General features: G+C 36.9%; 2 protein-coding genes across 9 annotated transcripts in view; one reads left to right on the top strand and one right to left on the bottom strand.

Annotated features, from left to right (window-relative positions):
- FOXJ2 (forkhead box J2) overlaps positions 1 to 16,843 on the bottom strand; it is a 287,675-nt gene that overhangs the window by 86,805 nt on the left and 184,027 nt on the right. The gene's annotated exons all lie outside the window — the stretch shown is intronic.
- Positions 1 to 16,843, top strand: part of LOC141493272 (solute carrier family 2, facilitated glucose transporter member 3-like) — a 59,092-nt gene that overhangs the window by 25,040 nt on the left and 17,209 nt on the right. For 2 of the 6 annotated variants that reach the window (XM_074194395.1, XM_074194394.1), the window contains one exon: positions 16,251 to 16,352. The exons of 3 other annotated variants lie outside the window; for them this stretch is intronic. In XM_074194395.1, coding sequence (XP_074050496.1) covers positions 16,251 to 16,288 — 38 coding nt within the window. In that variant the 3' untranslated portion in view covers positions 16,289 to 16,352. Of the gene's footprint in view, positions 1 to 246; positions 4,456 to 16,250; positions 16,353 to 16,843 lie in introns of those variants that run through there. One more of the 6 variants, XM_074194400.1, reaches the window with a different exon arrangement.

Here is a 16,843-nt window from a genome sequence, read left to right on the forward strand (position 1 = left end):
TAATTATTAAGGGTCTGAGACCGGATTTGAACCCAGGTACTCCTGACTCTAGGGCCGGTGCTTTATCCACTGCACCACCTAGCCCCCCCCCCCCCCAATAGCCTTCTAATTGGTCTCCCTAACTCTAGTCTCTTCCATTTCCAAATTACTCTCCAAATAACTACTTAATCAAAATTCCTTTGAGGGAAATTAGTTTTCCATTATTAACAATGGATTAAGACATTTTCTTTTTATTTCCTTATTTAGGATGAGCCCCTTTAGGTTTCTGAAGGACAAGATTCTGAAACCCCTTTCTGAAGGACAAGATTGGCAGCTAAGATTGCCCAAATCCTCCAAGGAACATTCTCCCAGAATATGCTCTGAGATCTTTGGCTAGATCCTACCCAATGAGGAGAACTTCTGTCTAGACTATAAACAGAAGCTAATCTAGGTGAATTCCAGCATTAAATCCATTGCCCTTGGACACCCTCCTTTGGAGTTTACTGTAATCCAGCTCTTGGGAGAAGAAAACCAACTGCAGTGGTCTGTGGAGAGATAGATTCCTTTGTTCCATCACTATACTACTGGTGCTCTAGGTTCCCAGCCTGGTTGTTAGGAGGACCTGAGTTCAAATTTGACCTCAGACACTTGACACTGTATGACCATGAGTAAATCCTTTTTCCTGGTTGCCTCACATCCAAGGCTATCTCCTCTCATCTTGATTCCTATCTGGTCACCAAATCCAAATGATTCTGGAGAAGAAAGTGAGACTGATGACTTAACACCAGCCCCCTCATTCAAATCTAATTCATGTGCTTGTCATGGTGTTACCTTATATCATGGTTTTCAAGAATGAAGGACAAACATCATTATCAGATTCCTCCTTTCAGATTTCTGGAGGTAACTGAATCTCCTTATCAAACTTGTGCAGGAAGAGTTGCAGACTTTTAGTTTACTCATCAATATGTCCACACCCTTGATTAATTGTTCAATTAGTGTTGATTTTCACCTATCAGGCACTCCCTTTTCTTTTTTCTTTTTTTTTTAAGTTTTTTTGCAAAGGAAATGGGGTTAAGTGGCTTGCCCAAGGCCACACAGCTAGGTAATTATTAAGTGTCTGAGGCTGGATTTGAACCCAGGTACTCCTGACTCCAAGACCAGTGCTTTATGCACTACACCACCTAGCTGCCCCACGAATGGGGTTTTTTTACCCTTTTTTAATGATCCCAGGTACTCCTGACTCCAGGGCCAGTGCTCTATCCAGGCATTCCCTTTACTAAAAATATTTCAGGCATTCAGTGTCTTCATTAGTTGTCTTTGGTTATAAGAGAAACCACTGATCCACAATTTGATTATCAGTTAGCCTAATTAAAAATTGATTGTTAGTTACCCAGAACCTGTCTAGTTTTTCATTCATCTCACACTCCATTAACAAATCCTTAATGGATCGTAATGGCCATTAGGATAAAATGCAAACTTTTCAGTATAGATAAAATATAAACTTCTCAGGCTGGCCATAGTATGGAACTCTCCTTCCTTTTGTCCTATTTCATATTATACTGCTTATGCATTCTGTTGTCAAACTAACCCATCATCTATTCCCCATACATAACATTCCATATCCTGCTTTTGCATAAGAGGACCCTCATGTATAAAGTGCATTCTTTGTCACTTCAACCCCAAAGCATCTTTAGTTTCCTTAAAAGTATAGCTCATAAGACTTTCCTGATCATTCCACCTACTTTATACTGCCTTACTCCTAAAATTATTTTATATTTTTTTGTGTAAAGATCATTTTTCTTTTTGTAAATACTTACTACTCTGCTTTTTTTTTTAAGGGTTTTTTTTTTTTTTTTTGCAAGGCAAATGGGGTTAAGTAGCTTGCCCAAGGCCACACAGCTAGGTAATTATTAAGTGTCTGAGACTGGATTTGAACCCAGGTACTCCTGACTCCAGGGCTGGTGTTTTATCCACTATGCCACCTAGCCACCCCTATTCTGCTTTTCATGTAAAAAGTTTTAACATTCATTTTTTAATCTTTGAGTTCCTAATTCTCTCCCTCTTTCCCACCCCCATTCCCCCTCATAGAAAAAGCAAGTTACCTGATAGAGGTTTAGTCACACAAAACACTACTGTAATATTCAAGTTGAGAAAGTAAACAGAGGCCCCCCCCAAAAAAAGAGAAACCTCAAGAAAAAAAAGTATATCTCAATCTGTAATTTATTTTTCAAGAGCATGATACAGTGGTTAAAAAGCTGATCTTGGCTTCATGTGGCCTTTCTTGATCTAGGGCAAGTCACTTAAACTTTCTGTGCCTTAGACAATTGTATAGGATTTCTTGTTAAGAAGAAAGTGATAATCTATATTGACAAAATTATTCTCTGAGAGCTTCCTATAAGATGAAATCACAAGATCAGTGAAAAACAAAATATTTTATACTCAGCTGTGTACATGTTATATCAAACTGATATCTTACCTCCCCTCCCCTCAACAGAATATATGTTCCTTGAGAGCATATATGGTTTTGATTTTCTTTGTATCCATAGTATCTTGTGAATAGGAAATCAGCATATGTTTATTGAATTATATTTTTCAAGGAAAGAATACTGTGAGTCTGCATTTGAACACAAGCTAGTCAGAAACATTTTATTCATGAAAATTTTTCAAATATAAATATTCTGCCTAGGGAAATGTCCAAATTGAAAGTTTCCTCATGCTCTCAGATGTATAACAAAAGTTTTTTGTGTATAAAGAGTATTTTTTTCTGAGTATATGCAAAGACAATTTTCAGCATTCAGTTCTTAATATTTTGAGTTCCAAATTTTTCTCCCTCCTTCCCCTCCCTCCCAAGATTACAAGTAAACTGATAGAGGGTTTACATGTGCAATCATGTTAAATATATTTAATCAGATTAAATATATTTAGCATATGAATGAAGAAAGAGAACAAAAAGAAAAAAACAAAGAAAGTGAAAATAATACTGATCAAGTCAATGAATTTCAGTGAAGTACCTTGCCCCTGGCCTGGCAAAGATTAGATAAATCCCTGCCCCCCAAGGGCAAAATGAGCCCCAACCAACAAAATAAATCCCTGCCCAAGCCTGAAAAGATTAAATCTTTGAGCTGGGTAGCTAGATGGTGCAATGGGTAGAGCACAGGCCCTGAAGTCAGGAAGACCTGATTTTAAATTTGACCTCAGACATTAGCTGTGTGACCTTGGGCAAGACACTTAAACCTAGTTGCTTCATATCCAGGACCATCTCCAGTCCTCCTGATTCTTCTCTGGCCACTGGACCCAGATAGCTCTGGAGGAGAAAGTGAGGCTGGTGATTTAGCACAGTAGCCCCTCACTCAAATCTAATTCAAGTGCTTGTTATGGCATCATCTCTCTCTGATATCGTGGTCTCTTCAAAAATGAAGGACAAACATTAACTCTTGGAGCTACCACTCCTACTCCATCCCATTGTTCAAAGCTAGCAAACTACTGGAAGTCCACCAACTCCCAACCGAATTAATAAATACACCCCACAGGCCCCTGCTCCTTTCTACTGTCTACAGAAACTATTTGAAGACACACAGTGGAACCCTCAAGATAAGCCAGTCTGTATGTTGCCCACTCCTTGGTAACTCCCTAGTACCACCCTAACTCCTCCCTTACTCCTTTCCCAGTGAGTACCCTATATAAACCCTGGCCAACCCTGTTGGGCGCTGCTGATATTAATCTAGTTGCAACAACCTTGCAACAGTCTTCTGATGCTGCATATCCCTTGATGGTTGCTGCTGCTAACCAGCCAACTGTAGTAACTGTCTCTAATTACTGTGTTAAATTTCTCTAGCTGCTTATTCCCTCAGGGAATCAGCCCAGTTACAATACCTTTGCAACTGTCTTTCCTTTCTCTCAGCTTTTACTAAAATGTCCTTAAGAAATCTTGGGGGTGGGGTGGGAAGCTAGGTGGCATCTTGGTTAGAGCACCAGCCCTGGAGTCAGATCCGACCTCAGACACTTAATAATTGCCTAGCTGTGTGACCTTGGACCCCATTGCCTTAAAAAAATAAAATAAAAAAAAGAAATCTAGACTGTATTACTGTTCAATTTCTTTCTTATTTTAATATCTTCAGTAATGCATGGAGATGTTTTCTTTCTCTAATACTTCTGGGTCAAAACCCAGTCTTTCTATGAATTTTTTCTCAAACCCTACACTATACCACACCATCATTTTTCCTTCATCAGGATACTCAATCTGCATTTAGGGTGCAGCAGCTCTTTCACTGGATGTGGATAGCATTTTACATCAAGAGTTTTCTGTTCTATCGGGGCAGCTAGGTGGCGCAGTGGATAGAGCACTGTCCCTGGAGTCAGAAGTATCTGAGTTCAAACCCATCCTCAGACACTTAATAAGAACTTAGCTGTGTGGCCTTGGGCAAGCCACTTAACCCCATTGCCTTGCAAAAACCTAAAAAATAAAAGAAAACAAAACTGGCTTGGATCAGTGTTTTGCACATAGTTGATCATTGTAGAGTGTTGTTATTATTGTGTACAGTGTTCTAGTTCTTCTCACTTCACTAAGCAACAGTTCATATTAAGTCATTCCAGGTTTTTCTGAAATCTACCTGTTCATCATTTCTTATAGAACAATAATACTCCATTACATCCATATACCCCAGTTGATGGGCATTTCTTCAATTTCCACTTTTTTAAAAACTATTTTTCCAAAGTACAATCAATGGTAGCTTTCAACAATCATTTTTTGCAAGTTTTGAGCTGTACATTTTTCTCCCTCCCTCTGTCAGAAAGCAATCTAATATAAGCTATACATGTATAACCATGCTAAATATAGATCAACATTAATTATGTTGTGAGAGAAAAATTAAAGTCAAACAGAAAAAGAATTAGAGGGGGAAAAAAACACAATACCTACTTTTAAAAATGTAAGATAGTAAGCTTTGGTCTACATTTAAGCTCCACATTTCCTTTTCTATCAATGGTTTTTTTCTATAACAAGTCTTTTAAAATTGTCTTTTATTATACTGCTGAAATGTGTAAGTCCACCATAGTTGATGATCACACAGTATTGTTATTAGCATGTATAATATTCTTCTGGTTCTGTTCACTTCATTCTGCATCAGTTCATGCAAGTCTTTCCAGGTTATTATGAATTCCCCTCCATCATGATTTCATATAAAGGTATTGTGTTTAATCACATTCATATACCACAATTTTTTTCCTCCATTCTCCAATCAATAATCATCCCTTTGATTCTGAGAGTTCTTTACCACCATAAAAAGAGTTGCTATAAATATTTTTGCATGAATGGGTTTTTTTTTTAGGTTTTTTTGCAAGGCAAATGGAGTTAAGTGGCTTGCCCAAGGCCACACAGCTATGTAATTATTAAGTGTCCGAGACCGGATTTAAACCCAGGTACTCCTGACTCCAAGGCCAGTGCTTTATGCACTACACCACCTAGCTGCCCCACGAATGGGGTTTTTTTTACCCTTTTTTAATGATCTCTTTGTGATACAGAACTATAGTATTACTGGATCAAAGGTATGCAGTTTTATTGCCCTTTATTTGCTCTCCAGAAAGGTTGAATCAGTTCACAATTCTACCAACAGAGCACCCTAATTTTCCCACATCTTCTCCAACATTTATCATTTGCTTTTCTGTCATATTCAGTCTCACAAATTGTGTGTGAGGTGGCACCACAGAATTGTTTTAATTTATATTTCTCTAACCTATTCATATGACTATTAGCATTTATTTCTACATCTGAAAAACTATTTACATCCTTTGACCATTTATCAATTGGAAAATGACTTGTATTCATATAAATTTGACTTAATTCTCTATATATTTTAGAAATGAGTCAGTCTTTATCAAAAACATTGTTTCCCAACTTCGTTTTCTTCTAATCATGGTTGCTTTTGTTTGTTTTTGTTTCTGCAAAAATCTTAATTTAATGTAATCAAAATTATCCATTTTGCATTTCACAATGCTCTCTCACTTCTTTGGTCATGTATTCTACCCTTCTACATAAATATGACAGGTAAACTATTTCTTGCTCTCCTAATTTGCTTATACTATCAATCCTTTATTTCTAAATCATGGATCCCTTTTGACCTTATCTAATTACAAATTATCTTTAAAACAATTTTTTATTGATGTCTTCTATTTTTTACATGATCATATTTACCCCCAAAATTCCTTGCCCTCCTAGAGAGACATTCTATATTTTAAAAATAGTATTTTTCAAAAGATAAGAAAAGAAAGAGAAAAAAATCAATACAACTGATCAGATCAAAGAACATTTCCCAGTCAAAATTCAATAAGGATCCAAAGTTTAAATGACAGTTCAATTAACACTTAACTTCATCAAACAGAAGGTCACTTAAAATGTTGGTTCTTTCTAAAGTATTTTTCTATACCTTTAAATCTAAATTAGGGTAGAGGTATACATTAGGTTTTCTTATTCATTCTAAAGCTGATTAACATCCTCAATCCATTTTCAAGAATCTTAACTTTTCTGCTTAAAAATTTTTTAAAAAATAAAGCTGAGATGACTTTATTTAAAAAATACAATAGATAAAACTTTGGTTAATTTGATTAAAAATAGGAGAAAAGCAAATTACCAATATCAAAAGTGAAAAGGGAAAATCCACCAATAAAGAAGAAATTAAAGCAATAATTTGGAGTTATTTTGCCCAACTGCATGCCAACAAATCTAACAACATAAGAGAAATGGATATTTACAAAACTATAAATCGTCCAAATTAATAGAAGACAAAAATTAATTTAATCCCATTTTCAGAAAAAGAAATTGAACAAGTCGACAGTGAACTCCCTAAAACACCTTCAAGGGACAGCTAGGTGCCACAGTGGATAGACCACCAGCCCTGGAGTCAGGAGGACCTGAGTTCAAATCTGGCCTCAGACCCTTAATAATTAATCTAGCTATGTGACCTTGGGCAAGTCACTTAATCTCATTGCCTAGCCCCCCCCCCAAAAAAATCTTCAAGGCCATTTGGATTTACAAGTGAATACTTCCAAACATTTAAAGGACAATTCATTCCAATTCTATATAAATTATTTGAAAAAATAGGGGAGGAAGGAGTTCTGTCATATTCTTTCTATGATAGCAATATGGTCTTGATAACTAAACCAAGAAAAGTCAAAACAAAGAAACTTATGAACCGATTTCCCTAAAGAGTATTTATTGCTGCATTAGCTCTGGTGTGGGTCTGGACATGAATTTCCAAGAGTCAGATCAGGTAGACAAACATATCCAAACACAAAAGGTTGTGAAGTGCAAATCTACCAACTTTATCTTTGGAAACAGACTTTCTATAGCAAAAACTTATCTCAGGAAAGAGACCCAGTTTTAAAATTTCCTGGGTAAACTTTCTTAGAAATATGCATGCTTCTCTATCAAAGAAACCTTTTACAACCATCCTGGAGCCACAGATTATCCTAGGTCTGGGTTCACTGGTGAGCCAAAGGATCCATACAATGAGCAATAATCCATACATACCTGTGATAAAGAAGATCACCAAGGATATGTGAATATCACTCTCTGGGGCTGACCCTCTACAGATTTCCCCTTCTTAGGCATGGTGAAGCTTTAGGCAGTGTGTCAGGACATCTATGTTTTGTCCCAGTGACAAAAGGCATTTAATACAAATGGGTATAATACACAATATCAATAATAATGCAAAGCTACCAGGAAGCATGCTCACTAACAGGTTCATTAAACGAAAAGGATGAAACCTATTAACAAAGTTAAACAAATTATCAATACCTGAGTCCATTTCCTTTCTAGGTGCCAATGCAATATCATTAATAGTTTTATGCAATTGATTCATATTCATAGTTACAGAATCATTATACCATATTCTATTCAAATACCCTTTATATTATCCCATAGAATAAGTGAAGTATTATATATATGTATATATATATGTATATATATATACATATATGTGTGTGTATTTTATATATATATATATATATATATTAGGTTTTTGCAAGGTAAACGGGGTTAAGTGGCTTGCCCAAGGCCACACAGCTAGGTAATTATTAAGTGTCTTGAGACCGGATTTGAACCCAGGTACTCCTGACTCCAAGGCCGATGCTTTATCCACTATGCCACCTACCCGCCCCTGAAGTGTTGTATTTTAAAGGAGTAACACAAATAGAAGAAAATCTATAACCACATTGCCATTGTTCATTACAGAGGTTTGTAATGTATTAATCAAGTGATAACCATCTTCATTAATTCTCTCCTGAGCATCTTCTGATAATTCTAGAATATATTTAGCTTCCAATTTTTTCTTTTTTCCCTACTTGTACAGAAATAGCCACCTACATAGCTGCTATAATGGCTGCTACAATACACAATGCAACTAACACATCTCTTCTGCCTAATTCTCTAATGTTTTTTTCTAAGAACTCATCAGCAGGAGACATATACCAGCCTTCTACCTTGGTGGGTATTATAGCAAATTTTGATTTTCTTATCTTGAAAATAACATCATCATCCTCTGCTTCCTTATTTATACATGCTCCAATAGTGCAATTGTAACAGTTAACATTATATCCACCTTTTTTCTCTGATAACATTGACATCTTTGAAAGATCCTATCATGAAGGCAATATCTCATCATGTGCATGCAGTCACAGACAATTTCTTTTCTTCATAAGATATTTTGTCCAACATCTTGTTCCATTGTATATACTTTATCTCATCTATAGCCTTCCATATGTCTGAATTAGCTAACCCTATTTCTGGGTATATAATTGGTTTAATATAGCCTGCAATACCCCATGGAACAACTCTATCAGGAGAATTCCCCACCTGTAACAAAATAGAATGATCATAAATTCTTCTATTTGGAGTATGACAGGCAACCCAGGGTGAAAAACATTCATTTTTGAAATCCCAAGCATCTAAATTTAAACAAGGAAATTCTGTATGAATTATCTTTCTTCCTTCAATACTTTCTACAAATGGAATTCCTGATATTTCTAAAGTCCTAAATGCTCCACTGTTATAAATATTTGGATGAGTTGAATGACTAGTTTTATTTAATTTAACATATGGTTCAACAATACATGGTTTACAAAACATTTAGGTGTTACAGTATTTAAACCAAAAAAATTATGCCTAAATTTTCTTCTCAGCCTCTCTTCTTTGATATCTCCAGTTGGAACTTTGTTATGCCAAATAATCTGCATCTTCCCCAATTAAAACAATTCTCAGCCATACTCTTTCCCTGTGGTAGAGCAGTGACCCATGGAGGGTTTTGAATTTAGGTACAATATTCAATTCCTTTTACAGTTCCCAAATTGTTCATGAGTCATAAATTGTCCCATAAGTCCATGATGTATTCTCCTCTCATCTTTTCCTTTTTGATTTCTTAAGTGTAAATTATTCATTTTCTGTATTACTTGATTCATCTGGTCTGCATGGTCTGATGTTTCTTTCTGGTACCCAGACAGTTTCTCCATCTGTGGACAAAACAGAGGCATACCCTCGACCCCAGGTTAATAATGGATACAAACATTTTCATTATTGATGTCTTAGGATCCTTCCATGTAATCATGCCCTTCTTTTCATGTTACATATCCTCAAAAAAATCTTTCTGCAGGTGTTAAATTTTTATCATTTTATCATTCAATGTTAAAAAATTCATGCTAAATAAGGCGAGATTTACTCTCCTTCCTTGTTTCCCTTTTGTTCCTTTATATTCCCCCTTCTTTTGCACTTCCAGCAATCTCTTAAAATCTTTGTTTTCTTTCTACTAAATCTAGACCAGTGGGATTATAGGGAATACATGTAATGTGTTTTATATTGTAATATTGGCAGAATTGTTTAAATGCCATAAAAGTCTATCCAGGGCCATTATCTGTTTTTATGGATTTTGGTATCCCTGCAATAGCAAAACAATGGAATAAATGATTAATCACACCTTGTGTGGCCTCTAAACTTTGTGTTGTTGCCATTGCACATGAACCAAATGTATCTACAGTAATATGAATGAATTTCATTTTTCCAAAAGATGTATAATGAGTCACATTCATCTGCCACAATTTATTAGGAACTTGGCATCCAGGATTCTTAGAATTTGGAGGGGTAGGTAAATATGAAATACATAGTTGACAGGATATTACTATATTCCTTGCTTGCTCTCTGGTAATTTTAAATTCTTTCCTTAATAAAGAGGCATTCTGGTGAAATTTTTTGTCACACTGCCTAGCTTGCTCTTCTACTAAGCTTATAAGAAGTAGAAGGGTTAATTGATCAGCCCTATGATTGCCTTCATATATAGCCTCAGGCAGTTCAGTGTGGGAATGTATATATTCAAAAAGGATTATATCTATCTCTTATAACTTCTTGTAACTCTTTAAAGATGATATAATTTTTCATCAGTGCCGCCATGTTTAATAAAAGCTGTTTCTATATATCTGACCACATGATAACTATACTTACTATATGTAAAAATGTTAAGGGCTTGTGGCTGTTCTATTAATACCATTAATTGGGCATATAATTCATTCTTTTGATTAAAAATATTTTTAATTGTATTTATGATTGGACCTACAGGTCTAGAATAAGGTCCGTCACATTGTTTAAACATTTCAGGAAACCTAGAGTGTCATAACTTCAGATGTTTTTCCCTCATTACCTCTATAGAGCAATCAATCATTAACTCCAGGCTTTGACATCATTAAAGTAAAATAGCTTATGTTGATAAAACTAGATCATATAACTTTTCAACATCTTGCTCATCAGTAAATTGCCTAACTATGGGTTACATAATTTTCAATCTCCCAATCATTTTTCTTTCTTTTTTGTTTTTTATTTAATATTTATTTATTTATTCTCATTTTGTACAAATTTTTTATACATTAATAAAATATTCTTGTGTAAGAGTAAACAAAATAACCCCCCCCAAAATATAGACTAGCTTGAGCGATAAAGTAAAGGGAAGAGGAAAAAATTAAAATTAAAATAAAAAATAATAGTAATAATTGTAGGTATGGCCAGGTGGCGCAGTGGATGGAGCACCAGCCCTGGAGCCAGGAGCACCCGAGCCCATATACAGCCCCATATACCAAATCACCCAGCTGGGTGGGGAGCCACCTCCTTCAGAAGCCTAGGAGCAGCAGCAGCAGCCACTGCAGCAAGGCCACACAGCTAGGTAATTACTAAGTATTTGAGACTGGATTTGAATACAGGTACTCCTGACTCTAGGGCCAGTGCTTTATCCACTGCACCACCTAGCTGCCCCAAAAAGATGGACTTTCAATGAACCAAGCGAATTTCAAATGTTCCTGTTTGGAATGGCCAGAGCTGAACAGAAGGTTTGATCTTCAAATAACAGGACTCAGGTGAAGCATAGAGATTGGAGAAGGCGAAAATATGAGGGACTTGATGAACTGCATGTATTCCTGTATAGAAAAAATGACACTGATAATACTCATATGAACCTTCTCAATTAATAGAGAAGGTAGAAGGACCTTTTATAGATGAAGCACAGGAGAAAGCTGAATTTGAAGATAAAATATGGTGTAAAAATGGAGTCACTAGATAAAAGGGAAATGTAATGGGAGAAAGAAAAAGGATATGGGGAATAGGCCAAGACATTTCATATAAGATTTTTTTTATTACAATGAGCTATTGCAATGATATGGAAGTGGGGAAAGCAAGTGGGAATGAGGGAATCTTCGCTTTCATCAGAGGTGGCTAGGAGAGGAAACAGCATATTATACTTAACGGGGTATAGGCATCTGGAGTAAGAAGTGGGGGACAGGGGGGAAGCGGGGGATGTGAGTGATGGAGGAGAGGATGGACCATGGGGGGAGAGTGGTCAGATATAACACATTTTCTTTTTCACTTCTTGCAAGGGTCTGGGATTGGATGGCCTGTCCGGGACCATAGGGCCAGGCGGATGCTGGGCCTAAGGGGTGGTGTGGGGGCTCGGGGCCTCTTGGCCCCAGGGCCAGAGATCTGTCTGCTTTGCCACTCTACTACCCTACAGCAGAGTCAGAGTGAAAGGAGAGAGAAAATATAGTACATGGTAGTGGAGGAATAAGAAAGGAGGGAGTTGCGATCAGCAATGGCAATGGTGGAAAAATATAGAAAAAACTTTTGTGATGGACTTAAAAAGAATGCAGTCCACCCGCGACAGAGTTGGTGGTGTTGGAACACAGACTGAAACACATCTTATTATTATTACTATTATTATTATTATTATTGGGGGCCTGCCTGGGGCCGTATAGCAGGGTGATCATTGGGTGTCTGAGGCTGGATTTGGACTTGGGTGCTCCTGGCTAAAGGGCCAGTGCACTGTCTGCCACCGGGTCACCCCTACTATTATTACTATTTTATTTTATTTTGGGTCTTTTTTTCTTTTTTTGGTGTTTCCAGGACAGTGGGATTGGGGTGGCTTGCAAGTCACACAGCTGGGTGATTGTTGGGTGTATGGGGCTAGATCTGGGCGAAAGTGCTCCCGCTTCCAGGGCTGGTGCTCTGTGCCACCTGGCCATACCTACAATTACTACTGTTATTTTTTATTTTTATTTTTTCTCTCCCCTTTATCGCTCAAGTGAGTCTATATTTTTTGGGGGGGAGGGGGGACTTTGTTTACTCTAAAACAAGAATATTTTATTAATGTATAAAAGAACATTATTTGTACAAAATGAAAATAAATAAATATTTTTTAAAATATGCATATGCATGTGGATGAATGTTGAAAAACTTTCATAGCATGTAAGTGGAAAAATAAAATATCAATAAAAAAAAGGAAGTTTAGGTTAGCAAGGACAAGGGCATTGAGGAGTTGCCCCATAATTCTACCATTTAACTGCAATATTCTTCGTAACTCCCAAAAAGTATCTAACAAATGGAGAGACTTGATGCCTGTTTTTCCTACTACCAAACCATTCTTTTATAGAATCCAGGTCTCTGACTGTGAAGTGGCAGCCAAGTTATCACCAAAGACTTCCCCCTTCTATTCAAATTTCCAAATATGACTTTATGCTTAAGTAATTGCTTAATATTTAGATGATACCATGGAAAAGAAGTGGAAAGGGGAATGAGATGAACTCAGGTTAGACTCTCTGAGATTTGTAGGTCTGAATGTGGGGAGCAAATCAATTCTTTAGTATTCATGCTTCTTCCTCCATACTGAGTCTCAAAGTACTCTGACATTAGAATAAGTTCAAATTTCTTCCTCATTTTTTTTTACATCAAGCAGAAATATTTGAAAAATATTTCCTGTCACAAGAAACAAATTGTACCTTCTATAGACTGGGGCAGTTGCTTCCTTTCCTGTTGCCTTTTTTGAACTCAGGACTTTGTGAATGTTACAATACCCATACCATCTGTAGGGGGAAAACTTCGCTATCCTCAGATGTGAACACTATATTCACAAAGTATTTTTTTTTTTTTTTGCAAGGCAGACGGGGTTAAGTGGCTTGCCCAAGGCCACACAGCTAGGTAATTATTAAGTGTCTGAGACTGGATTTGAACCCAGGTACTCCTGATTCCAAGGCCGGTGTTTTATCCACCTAGCCACCCCTAAAGTATTTCTTTTTAAGCTATTCTTATTCTTATAAATAATCCTAGGCACAGGGAATAATAAATATATGTAAGATCCTATAGAAGCCATCTATTGTTCTAACCTCTTGTTTTACTAAGGAAGAGACAGAGTCCTAGGGAGGTGTGGTGTTTAGAATATCTGCCTCTTTTTTTTTTCTGGTCCAAGCTAAGTTTATTTTTGTTTTCCTTTTATCCTGCTTTTCTAAAAGAAGTGGATGGCCTGTTGGAGGAGCCTGGGGCACAGCATCATTTCATTAGTTCTAAGTACTTATTTTCACAATCCTTTATCTGCGTAAGGAAGAGACTGGATTTCATAGGACCAATTCTTCAGCCTAATGGGCAAATGCACTGGTACAAATTCACCAGAGATTTAATGAGATTGACTGTGGCAACCAATCAGGGTCCTGAAGAATTGAATGTGGCTGAAACAACCAAGCAACTATAATCTAAATAAGGGAACTGACTGCTTAATAGAATGGACAAGATGAAAGAGTAGTGCATGGGGGGGTGGGGGGAGAGGAGAGGGGACTTGTGGATCATTAATTGGTTGGAGAATTGGATTGGTTGTAGAAAGAAATGGAAGCATTGAGATTTGGGTTCTAGAAAGGAGTAAGAATTAAGGAATACATTGAGTTTGACAAAGGAACTATCCAAGTTAGTAACTACTCTCCTAGAGAAAATTATGACTGCCAGATCATAGTTCCTAAGATTTGTTTCCAGTTTCTGATCTATATCCCATTAGAGCAACCTCTGGTTAAAGGGAATATTGCCTAAAAACGGCACCTGTTTCTTTTCCCCCCATTCACCTAGTTCTTCCCAGGGAGTCTATTCTCATTCCCAAAAGTCAGTATCCAAAGTCTTAGTAGTTTCCTGTGCCAGAAGCTTTTGTCTGTCCTAATGGGGCTCATTGTTTAGCTGGTTTCCCTTCACACCCGTTTTAGGTTAGACTCTCCTACTGGCTTAAACAATGAGCCCCAGGACATCTGCAGGACTTCCAGAAAGCAATCCCTCCTACCTGTCTGGATGATGTCTGTCTGTCCCAGTGGTAGGTAGCATTGGGATCTCTGACTCCTGGTTGCTTATTGGCATCCTACATAGAAAGACATACCATTCAGAAAACTTCACAAGAGACACCATTACAGTAACTATGGATTTGCTCCCCAACAATGATGTCCACTACCCTTACCAGCTCCCTCACCCATCACACTTGCTTCTTCCCCTTACGAAAATCCTTCTCATAGTTTTGGTCAGTATTATGGAAGCTGGCTGGAGGTGAGTTTCATTATGAAGCTCAGAATCCATTAAGAACCAACTAAGCCCAAATAAGAGTGATTTCTTCCCATCATTCTCAATTCATTAATGTGCTGGTGGGATGAGTACTGAAATGACTTGTATTGTCCAGTCCACACTATGTTCATGTTAGGCATCCTCACTCCCTATAGTCACTCTGATCCCATCCTCAGAGATGTGAATTTCTTCACTAATAACCTGGAGGAGTTTAAAGGGAGAAAAATAAAACATTAAACTTCAGTTGATCTATTTTTTAGAACTAAGATATTTGTTCCTCTAAGAAGTTCCGTTTGACTCTTATGACCTATGAATGTGTGCATGGGGGGGTGGGGTGGAATTATTGCCAAAGAGAGGAAAATCTAAAATAGATCCACAATATTTGGTCCATAAAAAAACTGATATCTCTATTTCATTAGTTACTAATTAATTTCCTTTGTAAATTCTACATATTTTCTACATTTTAAAACATGATTCTGAGAAGAGGTACATGTTCTTTAACATAGGAATTCATGACACACACAAAAGTTAAGAACTATTCCAAAACAATACATTTTACAGATTTTACATTTTTGGATAGTATTCCATATCATTTACTAAATAAATTACTATCCTGGAGGATAAGCATCAGTGAAAGAAATATTGTTCTGCCATGATGGAAATGGGAAATAGTCTAGGTATTCCCAGGGGATGTACCAAGTGTGAATGTTGCAACCTTTTGGGAGGTTAAACTGTTTCTTAGCAAAGAGCCATTTGATTTGGCTTACTAGGTGTGGTGGCTCAAAAAAGAGAGCCACCTGGTGGGACTAGCAGATATTTTCACTCCTTTGCTGGATCATTAATATAGTGACACATTGGGGCAGGTAGATGGCACAGTGGCACTGGCCCTGGAGTCAGGAGGATGTGAGTTCAAATTCAACCTCAGGCACTTAATAATTATCTGACTGTGTGACCTTGGTCAAGTCACTTTACCCCATTGCTTATCTATCGATATATCTATAGACACATTGTCCTTCTGAACAAGAAAGTAGCAAATTAGTCATTCTGGATTGCTGCTGCCATTGAGGTATTTCAAGAGGCAAATGGTGTATACACAATATATGATACACATGACACACAGAAATCACAATGACTCTAAAAATAGAGCATCAAAAAAACAAAGACTTTAAGATGATAAGACCTTAACACTCCAGCCTTTAAAGAACAAAATAAATTTGGGACTCAGAGCTACTGAAGCTAATGATTCAATTTAAAAGTAAGTGTTTATTAAGTATCTACTCTTTGAAAAGGAAGGAGCATGATGGGATAGTGGGCAGAAGAGCACCTTTGAAATCAGTAAGATATTTAACAGCTTTGTGACTAGAACTAAGTTGCTTATTTTTCTCAGGGCCCATCACTCTCCAGAATAAAGAACAGCTCATATGAATTACTGGAGGGAATTTCTCAAGGACATTTTACAGACCAAAAAGAAAAAGATAAAAATTACAAGGTACTGTACTAGTAATTTCCTCAGAGAACTTCTGGATGTGATATCAAACAATTGTCTCTTCTTGCTCCTGATTCTTAGCATCATGAAAAGATTTGACTTTTCCATATCATCTACTAGATGATGGCATAGTTGTAGAAGTCTTGACTTTCCAATGTAATGGAAATTTCAATAATGATTCTGTTACTTAATATTTATATGACCTTAGGTAAGTCACAGCACTTTTATGGACTCAGTTTCCTCAGCTCTTGAATCAGATAATCTCCAAGGACCTTTTCAGATCTATGTCCATTGAAATCTTTGTTAACAGAGAAGCTAGGTCACACGGTGGATAGCACACTGCACACTGGCCCTAGAGTCAGGAGCACCTGAGTTCAAATCCAGCTTCAGACACTTAATAATCACCTAGCTGTGTTCCCATTGCCTTAAATAAATAAAAATTTAAATTAATTTAAAAAATCTATGAGCAGCAAATGTAGATTACAGTTAAAAGA

The sequence above is a fragment of the Macrotis lagotis genome, chromosome 7, assembly GCF_037893015.1.
Source record: "Macrotis lagotis isolate mMagLag1 chromosome 7, bilby.v1.9.chrom.fasta, whole genome shotgun sequence".
NCBI classification, from domain to species: domain Eukaryota; kingdom Metazoa; phylum Chordata; class Mammalia; order Peramelemorphia; family Peramelidae; genus Macrotis; species Macrotis lagotis.